Source organism: Neopelma chrysocephalum, unplaced genomic scaffold (genome assembly GCF_003984885.1).
Source record: "Neopelma chrysocephalum unplaced genomic scaffold, ASM398488v2 Primary Assembly neopelma1_69, whole genome shotgun sequence".
NCBI lineage: Eukaryota > Metazoa > Chordata > Aves > Passeriformes > Pipridae > Neopelma > Neopelma chrysocephalum.
The window spans coordinates 3,134,338-3,149,523 of NW_020897729.1; the positions used below are offsets into that span (position 1 = coordinate 3,134,338).

General features: G+C 47.8%; 1 protein-coding gene across 12 annotated transcripts in view; it reads left to right on the top strand.

Moving 5' to 3' along the window:
- AP2M1 (adaptor related protein complex 2 subunit mu 1) overlaps window positions 1-14,497 on the top strand; it is a 28,563-nt gene extending 14,066 nt beyond the window's left edge. For 4 of the 12 annotated variants that reach the window (XM_027685529.1, XM_027685528.1, XM_027685530.1 and 1 more), the window contains exons 3-14: window positions 927-932; window positions 2,660-2,925; window positions 4,309-4,391; window positions 7,961-7,966; window positions 8,520-8,655; window positions 8,752-8,893; window positions 9,585-9,596; window positions 11,205-11,324; window positions 11,844-11,979; window positions 12,706-12,803; window positions 12,936-13,047; window positions 13,378-13,512. In XM_027685529.1, the coding sequence (XP_027541330.1) occupies window positions 927-932; window positions 2,660-2,925; window positions 4,309-4,391; window positions 7,961-7,966; window positions 8,520-8,655; window positions 8,752-8,893; window positions 9,585-9,596; window positions 11,205-11,324; window positions 11,844-11,979; window positions 12,706-12,803; window positions 12,936-13,047; window positions 13,378-13,512 (1,252 nt within the window). Of the gene's footprint in view, window positions 1-926; window positions 933-2,659; window positions 2,926-4,308; window positions 4,392-7,960; window positions 7,967-8,519; window positions 8,656-8,751; window positions 8,894-9,584; window positions 9,597-11,204; window positions 11,325-11,843; window positions 11,980-12,705; window positions 12,804-12,935; window positions 13,048-13,377 lie in introns of all 12 variants that reach the window. The other 8 variants (XM_027685532.1, XM_027685534.1, XM_027685533.1 and 5 more) reach the window with 8 other exon arrangements.
- The last annotated feature ends 689 nt before the right edge of the window (window positions 14,498-15,186 follow it).

Genomic DNA, 15,186 nt, shown 5'->3' on the forward strand with positions numbered 1-15,186 from the left:
GGCTGCATGTATAAGCAGCTTTATTTAAAAAAGAGGCAAAACACCATGCATTTAATTCAGGGTACCATGGAGGGCTCTACTGTGATTTTCAAGTGCCTTGTTCTTCAGTGACTTAGTCGTTGGGGAACCTACCTGCATTTAAGAATGCAGCTATGTAGTAAAAATTAAGCTATTTGGAACTGAGCAGCTTATGTGATAAACTGCATGCACTTTAAATGTAATAGACTTTGGTTTCTGAGCTTCTAATACATCACGTCGGCTTCGTGGCTCTTGATTCTTAAGGAAAAAGTGCAAGCTGGATAGAGCAGTGTCTGAATCTGCAGGATGTGCCCTATCTCTCCAGATGTGCTCCAGCTCTATCAAACTTGCTGTATTTCCTGTTGGCTGGACCAAACCAGAAAGCATCAACCCAAACAGCTTCAAATGAGAAGTACTGTCAGAGAAATTCACACCCAGACATGTAGCCCTGTTCTGAGGCAAGAAGATACCTGATACTCTGCAGTGTCCCCAGGTGATGCCTCTGACTGAGGCTTTGGGGTTTTTCTTCTCCAAGGCCTGCTACCTATATTAGCAGAGCAGACTGGGTATCACTGATGTGATACAGGTGCAGCTCATCTGGAATAAATGCCCAGTTAGCCCTAAAATTCAGCCAAACAGGTCAGTCCACACTGACAGCCTGACCATGGCATGTCAGCGCTGTACCTTGCGAGGGCTTCATTGCTGCCGTAGCTTATTACTGTCCATCCAATACCACCTTGGCCTTTTGTGCCCAGGAGCAGGGGGAGGGGGTGCTGTTTGGTCTCTTCTTATCTCTTTGGATTCATTGTGCCTTGTGTGTGTGTTTCTAACCCTTTCTCTTGTTGCTGTCACTCCTCCTTTCTCCGCTGGCGCCATTTCTGTCCATCCCATCTCATTGGCTGCTGTAGCAATAGGTAAGAGACCACCACTGGCACTGCACAGTGGGCACCTGGTGTGCTAGAAAAGCCTCCCTGACCTGAGGCTTCTCCTCTAGTGTGCACCAGTCTGGTTACTGGTTCTGGTTCTTCATCTAGTGGGTTAGAACTTGAGGCTGGGAGGGCTAATGCTCCAGAACAAGCTGGACTTTCCTTACAAGGCTTACCAGAGGGGAGGATTGGGGCTTTTAGATATTGTTATTTTATATTAGATTAAATTACTTTCTTATGGAAAAACTTGAGTAGAAATGAAATATTAATTTAACTCAAACTTGCAAACCTTCTGGAGCAATATAATCTGAGAAGTATTTGAAAGACAGAATTTTGCTTATTGGGAGCGTGTTTACTGATGAAACTTCTGCATATGTCCCCAGACCTTCAAGGAGCAAACACCTGCTGTGATAGCATATGTTCCTTTGAATATCCTTTGTTTTCAAACTTGGAACTGTCTGTTGGATTGTTGACAACTCTCAGTGCTTACAAGCATTTGTATGCCTGTATCCTTGCTTGCAAGGATGATATTACTGTCTGTTCTCAAACATGGTTCTGCATAATCAGTACCATGGCCTTGATGCTGCAGTCAGACCCCCTGTTCTACAGTGTCTGAGAGTGTGAGTAATAAAGCATGACTAGATAAATCTTGGCTTGGTGTGTAGACTGTTGCTTTAAGTCTTGGTCTTGTCATATAAAGCACTTGGGCTTCCTTCCCATGTTCTCAGGATTGGTGGACTTTAAGTTAATTTGGGAAGTTTATCTTGATTTGTAGTTATCGGATAAGAAAACTGTAGTGTGAAGAGCTGGCATCCAGAATGGCGCTCAGAATCCCTGTTTAGCCAGGAGTGTTTTTTCCCCTGTTGATAGTGCATAGACAGTTTGGATCAAAGACGGCAGCAGCTTGCACAGCGCCTTTTCAGCACTGGGCAAAACCCTTGACCATAAATGGTCTTGCACCATGCAGTGCTGCTGGCACAGTGCTGTTGCACTGTGGGGACCCTAAGTCCCGGTGCAAGACACCTGTTCTGAAGCCAAACAGCCTTGAGGTGACGTGTGACTGGAAAGCCAGCGTTGTTCCTAATCCTGCTGCTGCTTTGAATCTGCTCTCCAGGGTGTATGGGGTATGGAGGTGAGGTGGATCTGAGAACTGAGGCTCCCTTTTGGGGTGTACCTGGGCACTGACATCTGTCGGGTCACTTGGACAGGTTTTTCTGGTTTTTCCTTCTTGGTATTTCTGGAAGAAACTGCCATTGACACATGTCTTGGGAGACTGCAGCTTGCTTTGGGGCAAGAGTGTGAAGGCCTGGGCATGCAGCATAGACAGTAACCATAGGTGTTTGGTCAAAACTGGACTGTTGAAGCCATAAGCTGCTAATGTGTTTGTTCCCAGCTATGGCAATCAATTTGGAGTGCTGTCAAAATTAATTGAAGGGAAGGTTCCGTTGCCATCTGACTCCTTACTACAGTTACACTGTAGTCCAAAGCTCCCTAGAGACCAATAGCAGTCTCTCTCCTTTAGTTTGTTCACAATTTGATGTCTAACTCTGCTCAGAGTCTTGACTTGTCCCTCTTAGAGACATCCCCAGGCACCCTTTCTAGGTGAGCTTGGTGTGTGTAGTTCAGTGTCTGACTGTACCCGCATAAGCAGAACTGTGCAGCCAGCTGGGGTTCATGCTCAGGGTGCTGACTTACCTCTGGTGGTGGTCTCGTAGGCGGAATGCTGTCGACGCCTTCCGCGTCAATGTCATCCACGCACGGCAGCAGGTGCGCTCGCCGGTCACCAACATCGCCCGCACAAGTTTCTTCCATGTCAAGCGCTCCAACATCTGGCTGGCTGCTGTCACCAAGCAGAATGTCAACGCTGCCATGGTGTTCGAGTTCCTTTACAAGATGTGTGACGTGATGACTGCCTACTTTGGGAAGATCAGCGAGGAGAACATAAAGAACAACTTTGTGCTGATCTATGAGCTGCTGGATGGTGAGATGTTTCCCTTATCTGCTACAGGACATTGCACTTGGTCGTTCTAAAATCCTTAGCTTAGTTTGATGTAGTAATAATCCTTGAAGTATTTTTGACATGTATGGTAGAGTTCAAATTACATGTTCTGCTTTCTAATGCCATCTGTACTGCGAGTGTGGATGGCACCTCAAGCCCATAGCCTTGTGCTGATTGTGGCTGACTTTCCTGAAGTTTTGGGAGCTGTGCACTTGTATAACTGAGGCAGCTGGTACTGGAGCCCAGCTTCTGAGGGGATCCTGTGTAGATGTCAGCCTGTCCTTATGCTGAGGTGTATAATGAGGACTGTCAGTAGCACCTCCGAGACCAGCTAGTGCCCAGGTGGCTCAAGCAATGTATGGTGGCAGTCACCCCAAGCTTCAATTGGTTGCCCCTGGTGAGTTGCCTTTTGGGCTCACTCCTGAACAGAAGGAAATCAATCAAACCCAACCTGCTCTGTCTCAGCCCTACTTCCTCCAGTGACACAGCTCCATATCGCACAACAGATTAATGATACAGTGTCCCTTCAGCTGCTTGTGATATCAGCCTGCCTGTGGAGGTGCCCTTGAGCTCTCCCTGTTTCACATAACATGAGCACTTTGTATTAGTTATGTTTCAATTTGTTTTCTAGACAAAGCACCACATGTGTGTATCCTGGGATTCTTAACCAGGGGTCACAGTGATGTTCTCTCTGTTCTCTCAGGGCAGACCAAGAGACTTCAGTTTCTCTTCTTTGGTCAGTCACTGCTGGTCTCCTTATAGGCAACAGTGAGATCAAACCTCCCAGTATGGTGTTACTCAGTGTCATGTTAGTGGTCTTCTCTCCCCTCTAGATCTCTTGCGGGTTGTTCTCTTCCTCTTTGAGGGCAGTAGGTGTTAAGTGAACTGTCTGTAGTTAACATGTTTCCCTCCCACGCAGTGCCACTACTCAGCTGTTGTTTTAGATTTTGATTGTTATTACATCTTCATAAGAACAACAAAACCTGAAAAAATGCAAAGATAGATTGCTCTGCTGTTGGATTAACCCTCCTTATTGTCTCTTGGATGTTTTTGGAAAAACTCAGCCCTGTGCACATGGCTAGCCTAGTTGACATTTAGTCCTGAAGTGCAGTTGAGTTTAAAAATCAGCAAATTCATCAGTTGGACAGCTTTCCATCACCCCTTCTCTCTAACTTATTGCACCGGGCTCAGTGTATCAAGAATGTTTCTTTTCTCTTAGTAAGGAATGCTACAGCGACTTATCCAGAAAGTCAAAGTGTAAGTGGTGCCTGTGCAGTAGTTGGCTGGCCCCTTACAGGAATGGTTAGCATAGTTGTGTGTTTATACCTTGCAGCTCTGAACTAACCTTCTTTCACCCTTCTGTAGAAATCCTGGACTTTGGCTATCCTCAGAACTCTGAAACAGGTGCCCTGAAGACTTTCATCACTCAGCAAGGCATCAAGAGTCAGGTAATCAGGGGAATTTGGGGTATGGTGCTGCTCTGCTGGTTATTTTTCTGTAAGCCTGTTCAAGAGAGTATGGTCTTAATTACCATCTAAGCATTTGACCTGTACTGAAGGAAGGTGCCTGAGTAGATTGAGAACACCCTGGCAGGGGTGTAGCTCAGTGGCACCTCATTCGAGGTGTCCCTGCTCTGTGTGACCTCATGTTCCCTGGCACATGGTAAGATGAAGGAGGAAGGGCCCAGAGCTAGGATAATGCCAATCCCTTGTCCCATGTAAATGATTGCTGGCTTCAGGCTCTGCTCTGTATCAGCTCCTGACAGAGGATAAACAAATCTACCTGCTGAGCCAGAAATAGCTCTTTTGTGTGTGAATCTCACTGAGCAGGTCTGTTCTCCACCAGCCTCCAGTGCTTTGAGCTGTCAGGCTTTGGTGCCTGCCTTGTAATGAAGTATTCTTCAGCCTTGTGAATCTTGCTGTCAGTCAGGAAGCTGATGTTGCTCTGTTGCTACTTGTAACATCCTTGCAGATCATCATCGGTACAGCCCAGCATTTTCATGTTAGAGATGAGAATCTCTGCTGTGCATTTAGCATAGTATTAACCCTTGCAATAAAGTTTACATGGAGGCAGAAGATAAAGGGCACCTTGGGAAAAAGACACTTAAGTTTGACTGGTTTTGGGAATGTGTTTAAACTAGTTCTAAACCTATTCCAGGCTACAGCCCTCAAAACTAGACTTCCTATCTTGGAAGCTCATGCTCAACCTCTGAACCCGAAGGACACTTACAGTCTGTTTCTTGTGTCCCCAAGGAATATTGTTCTTATTGTCCATCTAACACAGCTATGGAAGTCAATAATGAGGACTTAGCTTAAAACTCAGTCCTCTCCCCTGGGTAGCAGTGAGTCAGAAAAAAAAAGCTGGGAGTCTGTACTGAAGCAGTCTGTGGCAAAGTAGAGTTTCAGCCCCAGGTACAAACAGAAGCAAAGTGCTAAACAAAAGCCTGTGTGGTGACTGTTCTTGTTTAGGATAAGCAGAGGTCAAAGTCTCTGGAAGCTCTGATTCAATTCAGTTCCTCAGCAGTGACTTACTGAGAACTCCTTCTTAAAGTTTTAATCTAGTAGCAAGACTAGCTGCATCGCAAGAGGAGATGAGAGAGAAGCTGCCCCTGAGCAACCTATTTCCTACTAGAACAGCAAACTGTTTTGCAAGAGGGCCAGATATGAGTGCATCCGGTCTGAATCCCCGTCACGAGCCCTACTGTAAATCTCTCTGGCCTTCTGCAGTCTGACAATTTGTGCAGTCAGCACTGAAGATGGCTGAGTCAGCTCCTGTTCCTAGGAAAACTCAAAACTAACCACCACCCTCGTTTCCTTCCCTCAGTCTTTTTTTGCTTTTGTCTGTTTTAACGAACTCTTGTGCTGCTTGTGTGCAAACCACGGCCACAGCATCATCCTTCATTCCTTACAAAGAGGAGTCTGGATTTCAGCTTTACATAAGCAAGCAGTTCTTCTGCTCAATGTTGGAATTTTGTTCAACCCAGTTCAAAAAGCAGAAGTAATCCATTGCAGGCACAGTATGGCAAGGACAACAGTGGAAACAGTACTGGCCGTGTTTCCTTGTCTGCTGTCTGATACATCAAACCTTCAGCTCCTCATTGACTTAGAGCCAGCTTCACACATGTACCTTGGACCAAAATCTGGGACTAGGTGGCTTGCCATCTGTGTTCCTTGTCTCTGCTTAGTTCCTGATGGTGCTTTCCTTGGGCTTGCGTCCTGTGGAATTTAAGGACCAAAATCCAGTTATGGCAGACTTGACAAACCCAACTTTTTTACTTTATTCTCAGTGAAAGATTTGAGGCATCCTGAACTGCTGCGCTCTGAGTGCCCACCCTGTATGGCTACAGTGGTCTTTCCAGGGCAGGTGATCTCAGAATACAAGATCTGTTTTATTTTCTTTGAAAATGTGTCTGATACTGCTGCTGCACTGCTTGCCAAAGAAATAGCCCTGTGCTCTGGGAATGGAGTGATTTGCCACACAGGTTTTAAAAGTTGCTAGTGTGCACATGGTTTCGCTTCTAGTCCCTGCACGTGGAGTAGCCCACTACTCAAATGGCAGGACCGCAGGCTGTGGTGGTGTTGTGAACCAGAAGTGATGAAGGCATTGGTTCGGGTATCTTCCTTCAGCAGAGGATAAACCTGCTCTTACAGCTCGAGGTGGAGCTGTGCTCTGTGTTTTGTTTTCACTCTTCAGATCCTATCTCCATCTGTGCAGACTTCATTAACTAGATGTACACTGTAATTTTCCTCCTCTGCAAGTGCTTTCTGGGAGTGTTAGTTGGGGAAACATTGTAACTAAGAGTTGTCCAAACCTTAGATGTACTCAGTGCTAAAATGCTAGTGTTACTTTTTAAAATGAGAAGAGGGCTGCCACCTGCTGCAAGAGGCCAGGAAACCTGCTGGTAGCTGGCTCTCTTTAACCTAGTCGACAGGCTGGCAACTGAGCACAAGGCGGGTATTCTTGGACCATTTTAGCTGACTTGTTTGTCCAGCTCTGGGAAGCACCAGCTCCTGAGAAGGCTCAGACCCAGGTGTCTTCAGTGCCTCCTGTAGGGAATGCTTGTGCTGCTGGGTGATCTCCATCCAGTCACTTTGCATAGTGGCTGGTAGAGGGTCACGGTACTGGTGCTGTTGCAGGAGATGAGAAAGTCACACGTGATTGGTGTCCCTTCGGAAGCCAGAGCACTGAGTATTAAATCTAGTGTTCTTCTTAAGCCTGAACAAAGCATTGAACAAGGCAAATTAAGGAGGTGGAATTTTTTTGTGGGACAGAAAGGGAGGTACTTTGTGTACTGCATTGTGCACTTACCTAGGCAGTTCCCAGGGAAGTGTAAAACTCTGTCTCTTAGATGATATGATAATGGCTCTGCTTGCTCAGGAAGTGACCATGTCTGTGGCAAGAACGTGTGTGAAGCCAAGGCACTGCTGATGTGAAGCTGAGATCATGTACTGCCCCCCTGTGGGCCCAGCAGGAGGCTGCAGTGGCAGAACCCACTTGTGTGTTGTGCAGTTGTTGTGGTGGAAGGGCAGAAATAACAAGGATATGACTTTATACACGACCCAGACTTAAGGTGCCTGCTACTTCCCATAGTCTGGGTATCTGTGCCATGGTAAATATCCAGGGCTTGCTTTTAGGAATGCCAGCATGAGTCTGCTCTGCGTAGGAACATTGTTGGGAGTGATATTTGACCTGTCACTCCTTCTGCTCCACCATGTATTTGTATTGTCCATAGTGGGCCAAGTCTGAAAAGCCATTTCGCTGCTTGAGGTGCTAGGTTTCCTGCAGGGAGCTAAAGGCCAGAACTCCTCATCTTATTTCTGCTAATTAGCTACCTAATTAACAAAGAGCTGACCTGCTTTTTTCCTGTCCTCAGGTAGCCTTAAGCCTAATCTGCTTCTTTCTCCCTTCCTCCCTTCTCTTGCTACTGACCTGCTTGCCCGTTAACCCTGTCTACACTGCACTTGTTACTATACATCTACTTCTTGACTTTCTGCGTGTGACTGGACCCCACCTGTAGCATCAGGTAGGAAACCTCTCTGTGCCTCTCTACACAACCCTTGGTGCTTTTTGGAGACTTAGAGCCTGGGTGCTGTTCAATGTATGCTAGGTTAGTGTTGGTATGTAACCCTAATGACTGCAGTCATTAAGAAACAGGCCTTGGGGATTAGGTCTCTTGTGGCCCTGGGGTTTCATGTTGTCTAAGGGTGTGAACTGCCACACCAATCCATGTTAAACTGCCTCTGTGCTTAACATGGATTGATGTGACAGTCTGAGACATGATTTGAGTGCCATTGGTGGAGCCCATGCCTCCCTGCACCTTGATGTAGCCTAATGGACTAGGTAACAAAACAGAAGAAACTTTGCTGCTGTTGTTATGACCAATTTTTGGTTAGGCATAGAATTTGATGTATTGAGCAGAGAATGACCAAATCATGTGAGGTGTGACAGCACCTGTATCTTAAGTGACAAAAGCATTCATGTGTAATACATGGCAAATGTTTGCTCTTATATTTAGAGCAAGGTTTCTTAGTATTTGAATTTAGTTAGAGATCTAAGATGTCATTTCTTCCCTTCAGACTAAGGAAGAGCAGTCTCAGATCACCAGCCAGGTGACTGGACAGATTGGATGGAGACGTGAAGGAATCAAATACCGTCGCAATGAGCTCTTTCTTGATGTGCTGGAGAGTGTGAATCTCTTGATGTCCCCGCAGGGTAAGTAGGAGGTGTTGAGCTAGCATCCTTCTCCCCCTCGAGGTCTGTGAGTGGGGACTCTTGTAAGTGTTCTGAACTGTGATCTTTTCTAACCAGGTCAGGTTTTGAGTGCCCATGTCTCTGGCAGAGTGGTGATGAAGAGTTATCTGAGTGGAATGCCAGAGTGCAAGTTTGGCATGAATGACAAGATTGTCATTGAAAAACAGGGCAAAGGGACTGCGGATGAAACGGGGAAAAGGTAAGAAAGAGGTGTTATACCTGGTGGCCACTTGCCACCAGGGACTCTTATGAAAGGGCAACCCTTAATAGCTTTTCTGATCTGACAGACAAAAAGCTCATTTTTTTTCTTCCCTTCAGATGTTACTGAAAACTTTGGGTAGATCAGTTGTCATGCAAACTACTAGCCTGAGAGCCTCAATACAGAGCTTCTCTACAACTCTTTAAGTATTTTCAAACATAGTCTTAAGTGTAGAGTTCTTACAGCTGGAAACAGTTCCTCAAGATGGATTTTCCCAGAATCTGTATCTCTAGCAGTTCTAGTCAGTGCAGAGGCTCTGAATCATAAGAGCAGTAGCAGTGCTCCCAAGGAACAGTGAAGGAACTCCTCTGACTGCTCTACCTGGACTGTTCCCACAAAGTAGAACAGATGACATACTAACAGTGGGTAAGCCCCTCCTGCGGATTACAGATGGTCAGTGGCCATGTGGGTTGGAGGCACATCCTTTCTGAGAGCTTAGCTTCCCTCCCTCCCACCTGCACCTCAGCCAGTATCCACATTGAAGCTGAAAACAGCTCTTAGGCCTTTTCCAGCCTTCCTGCTTGGGGTGAAGAGATAAAAGCAAAAGGACTTCCACTTTCTTCTCGCTAACAATTTGCAACTCATCTGTATTTCTCTTGGTTGTTTGTTTTGTTTTTTTGCTGACCCCCAGTGAATTGGGAAGGTAGATAATCTGCTTCAGCTGTGTGTGCATTCTGCTCTCCCCCTGTCTCTTGCTTCGTGTGACTTGTGCATGTAACTTGGATCTCAGACACTTTCCATGATGGTTCCTGTAAACGGAGCTGAGCTGCTATTTGCCTTTTCTCTCAGAACCAAGCCAAGAGCTATCACTTCACTGTCACCTTTAAGCCATCTTTCCTGTACCTGAATTGAGCTAGTAAAATAGATGAGCCTGAGGTGGCTGATGAGCCCTGTGGGGATTTACTCTAGTGAAAATATCAACTGCATGGGCCTCTAAAGAGTCAGTAACACTGTCCCAAAGCTGCTGTGCCGGGTGCCTTTGTCTGTAAATGTACTGGTGTTTTGAGTTACAGAAGCAAGTTGAACAGGGACTCTTTCTAGGTGGTTCTCCCTAGCTGTGATTATCCAGTGGTTAAGAGCTTGGAGATATTACTCTCTAGAAGCGTTTAGTTACAAGGTGTTTAAAAGGGACAGCTGCTGCCAGTTGGTTTTTGGCATCTAGTGTGTGGCAAGGCCAACCCTTAGTAATGCTGCCTGAGACTTGGAGCAGTGCTAGGCAGCAGGGCTTTCCCAGTAGTTTTCCAAAGAAACAGGAACTAGTTGGCTAACATTGCCTGTCATCTGGGCAACAGATTAGGAAAGACTAACTCCCACTTGTAAAGCACAAATCACACCACTGGGCTGTGTAACTAGACAGCCAGTCAGCCTGGGGTCAGTCTGCTTCCCCTTTGAGCTGGTAATGGTGGTTCCTAGGACAGCTGAACCTGCCTGTAGTGCTCACACTGTCTCAGCACACTTGCACGGTTGTCCTGTTGCTTCCAGCAGTTGAGGCAGCCTAGGTATCACATTGCTACACTGCTGCACCTTCTGTTGCTCCTGCCTTCACATCTTCTGGTCCCTCTCGGTAGCCGAGGGGTTTTGGTTGGCCTCAGGACCTGTATTCTCAGAGACTGGTACCCGGCCCAAGTTCAGTGCTGGCAGGTTAGGCTGGTGTGCCTAGATGGACGGGTGGTATCTGTGTAGATTTTAGGAGAGATACAGACTTGTATGTCATAATATTGTGGTCTTGGCAATTCAGTTCAGAATCAAACCACATGCTGGCAGTGGGGAAATGAACAGCTGTTAAGAGATTTCTGAACAGGGAGACCCTGAACCTGGCATTTCCTGGCTGTGTGGCAGTGGGATAGCTTTGTGGACAGGAAAGTGTTTTCTCTCTTTTGAACTGTGCTGTGGGAAGACTTGAGCTGACAGAGCTGTCTTTGCAGTACTGAGTGCTGCTGGCAGTCAGACCCAAGCACTGTGTTGCTGGCTATGGCAAAAGGGTGCTCCTGTAAGCTCTCTCCTCTTTGGGGAGAGGAGGGAGAGAATTCTTTCAAACAAGCTTCCTGAAATATGGTTTTTGTGGTGGTGAAACAAGGAAAGTCTGAGCCAAGAGGCTGCTGTCCCTACATCTCTCCCTGCCTCCCCATTTCCTGGACACCTGCGATGGCAACATGCTCTGTAGAGTAGTTTCTGCCTGGACAGACTGTGACTGCACCAAGATACCAGGGCTGCAATTTGCACTTGTTTAACTCGTGTCTTGTGTTTTTAGCGGCAAACAGTCAATTGCCATCGATGACTGCACTTTCCACCAGTGTGTGAGGCTCAGCAAGTTCGATTCCGAGAGGAGCATAAGCTTCATTCCACCAGATGGAGAATTTGAGCTCATGAGGTACTGTGGTAGGGGGGTGAACAGCCTGGTGTTGGCATCTGCTTGCTGCTACAGTAATGTCACTGCTCCCAGCCAGACTTGCAGCCCTTGAGCACTTAAAAAATACACACTTACCTCCTTCTTTTCAGAGTGGAATCTGTAGGGTGTCCCACAAATCCATCTGTTACAAATGTGGGCGAAGCTCAGCTGCATAGTTTTCTTTGCCACAATCGAGTGTTGGGTGTGGGTTTTCTTACCTTCTGTGTTTGCTCTATCTGTTTTTTTAGTATTTAAAACTGATGTCTTTGAACAGGGCCACTGGTAGGAACCAGATATAAAACTTGAGACTCAAGAAACCATTGCTGCCCTATGGCAGCACAGATCCTACTGCTGCTTCCTTCTGGGATGGTTGCCTTTTTGGCTGATGTTTCTAAGCTGTTTGCTGTGTGCAGAGACTGTCTCTTTTTGAAGGTGATACAATTTGAGACCATAACGGCATTAACTTCCCCTCAGAGTTCACTGTAGCTTCCATCCCTACAGATACCGAACCACTAAGGACATTATCCTTCCTTTCCGTGTGATCCCACTGGTGCGGGAGGTGGGTCGGACCAAGCTGGAAGTGAAGGTGGTGATCAAATCAAATTTCAAACCTTCCTTGCTGGCCCAGAAGATAGAGGTAAGATAATAAAAACCTGTCATCTCTTGTGCCTGGCAGTCATGCCACTAGTTTATGCCCCCTGCAGCGGAGTCTTCGCAAATGAGTCTTCAAGCTTGTACAGGGCTAAAAGAGTGAACTGAGTGTCCCACCAGCTGTGTGATGTTGCTGTGCTGTGGAAGGGAGCTGCCATAGAGTAGGAAGTAGAAGCTGTTTTCATTTGCACAGTCACCTTGGCAGGGGCCTCATTCCCTGCAGCAACTGTTCACTTACTCTCTCAGCCACTATAAAATTTCAATATTCTTCTGTCTGCATGATCCGATGGTATGTCAGACAGGCAGCAGGTTGTGAGCTGTGTAAGACAGGCTGAGGATGGCCTTGCAGCTTAGTTCCCATCTGGGAAAGGCTCACTGCTGCAAGGCTGGGCTGTCCAGAGCCTGGTGCAATGCCATGGCCAGCCTGGCATCCTTCCTGAGCTCATCTTCCCAACATTAGCCAGGTTTCCTGCAGCCTGGAGGGCTCTGCCCTGTTCCTTACTGTCTGTTGTGGATTATGAAAGTGTGTTTGAACCTTTACTTCAAAGCAAGAAACTGGAGGACGAGCCTAGGATGCTGTTGATAGGTGATGTTGTCTGGGCCCTAAGATAGGAGAGAGAAGGCCAAGGGGTCCAGGACAGACAGTGTGAGACTGCACAGAGTGCCCAGGCTGCAGTCTCCTTTCCCCTGCTCACCAGACTCTGCTTTCCAGGTCCGGATCCCAACACCCCTCAATACCAGTGGAGTGCAAGTCATCTGTATGAAAGGGAAGGCGAAGTACAAGGCCAGTGAGAATGCAATCGTCTGGAAGTGAGTGAGCATGTTGGGGGTGGGTAGGGCTTGGAGGGGCAGTCTCTTTAGTGCTCCTATCTGCCCTGAGCATGTGTAGCAAAGGGGACAATGAACTCAGGCACCTTCTCACTTCTGGGCTTTCTCTGATAGGATAAAACGAATGGCTGGAATGAAGGAATCCCAGATCAGTGCGGAGATCGAACTGCTGCCCACCAATGACAAGAAGAAGTGGGCTCGGCCTCCCATCTCCATGAACTTTGAGGTGAGTCCCAGCCTGCCTTCCAGGGTGCACCTAACCTCAGAGAAGCTTAGTCAGTCCCTTCTGGGTGTTACACAGGTTTGAGTGTTCACCGTCCCAAGCTGACAGGTGACTCTTCCTAGCATGAGGTCAGCCAGGTGGCAAAGCTAATGGAAGAAAATTGCCCTTAGAGCTACTGCAGTCTGACACCATGCATGCAGGGAGTAGGGAAGGGAACAGTGGCTCTTGGTGTCCATTTCTAGATGCATAGCCCAGGGGCCTTCTGGCATGCGTGCACGGAGAGCATCTTACCCCCGTTCCAATGCTTTCTGTTGCCTTTCCCTCTCTTAATAGGTCCCGTTTGCACCCTCTGGGCTGAAGGTGCGCTACCTGAAAGTCTTTGAGCCAAAGCTGAACTACAGTGACCACGATGTGATAAAATGGGTGAGGTACATCGGCAGGAGCGGGATCTACGAGACCAGATGCTAGCCCCAGCAGGCTGGCGGGCTCCCTCTTCTCCAAGCCATGCTCCGCCTCTCCTCGGTCTTCAGCTACATTCAGAGAAACGTCTGCCTGGCCCCTCGATGCAGATTGAAAGACCCTGTGGCTCACCCCGGGAGCGGACTCGCCTGCCTGTGCTCAGTTACCACCCATGCTGCAGATGAAGTTCAGAACCCAGTCGTGTGCAGAGGTGCAGCAGCATCCTGCTGCCCGTCCCAGGGTGGGCAAGGGCTAGTCTAACTCCCATCCTCTTGTGATCTTTCTAGGGAACGTCCACCATTAAACTCCTCTTCTGTTGGTGTCTCACTACTTGCATCATATCCTAGTATTTTTGAAGTTCTTGTGCATATGTACTCGTAGAATAGACCTAAACATAGACTGGACAAATCTGAGTTGAAGTTACCCTGGCTTCTGTACTAGCTATTGCTGTTGTGGTAGATGTTGCTGGCCAGTCTGAGATGCCTGGGGTGGCGAGTTTGTTGGGCCCCCACCACAGGAGATGGTGGGCTCACCAGATTTCACCACCACCACCACCTTATTTCTTGCAAAGTCGTCAGTATAGAGTCCTGCCGTGGAAGGTTTGTGACCAAAAAGGATGAGGGTTTAGGCTCTTGCTGGTGTGTATGTGGGTGGCACAGCATTTCAGGTCCTTGGAGCATTTACCCCCATCCACTGCTGGCTTGAGCCAGTCTGTCCTTTCCAAACAAATTGGAGATGTAGCCCTGCTGTCCCAGAGATCGCAGGTCAGCTGAGCTCTGTCAGGATGTGAACAGGGTCTGTCCTCGGGGAATCTCAAATGCAGTTGGCGGTAAGAGCCCCCTGCCCCAGCCTGCCCTCTCCACACTTCTACCAAACGCTTCTGGGCCATAGGAATGCTGCTGCTACCCACAATCCTGCTTCTGGTAGTGTGGTCTCCATTTTGTACACTTTGTGATTTGTCCAGCTCTGAATCTAATAAAGTATGTAGAATGGAGAAGGCTGCCTGCACTGCTGTTTGGGACTGGTGCTGCAAGAGCTGGGGCAGTTCCCTGGGCTGTGCCACAATGTCTCGGGGCTTGCTTGTGCTGCTTCCCCCGCCCGGGGCTGCCTGGGGGTTGGAAAGGAACTGCAAAGTAGGTGAAAAGGACAAGTGATGTTTTGTTTCCAGCTGTGTACCAGTGCTGCAGCTTCCTGGGGAAAGGACCGTGCTCTGGGCTTTCCCTGGGGCTGCAGCTGGGATGAACTGAACTCTTGGTGAGGTGTGTCCAGCCCCCTGTAAGCCAGGCTTAATGAACCTTGGTAGCCTTTCCTTGTGAACAAACTCGAAGCAGTTTTCCCTTTTAACTTGTTTTTTTGTATTGAGGGCCAAGGCAGGCACTGTGCCTGGTAGCTGTACCTGGCCCTTGGCTCAGCCCCTCGGCCTTCAGTTTGTGGACAGATGAGGGTGTCCGACTGCTCATTCCTCAGACCTGGAGAGACAAAATCCAACCCAAACCCCAACCAGCAGTATCGTGACCGTGGTTTGAGAGCAGAAACTCTGATTTTAAAAGGGGGGGGGGGAAACCAGAACAAAACAAAAACCACACACACACACACACAAAAAAAAACAACAAAAAACCCCTCCCCAAGCCTCTTTCCCTCTGAGACAGGACAAGCAGAGGCTGAGCGGCTTCTGGTCCCGTG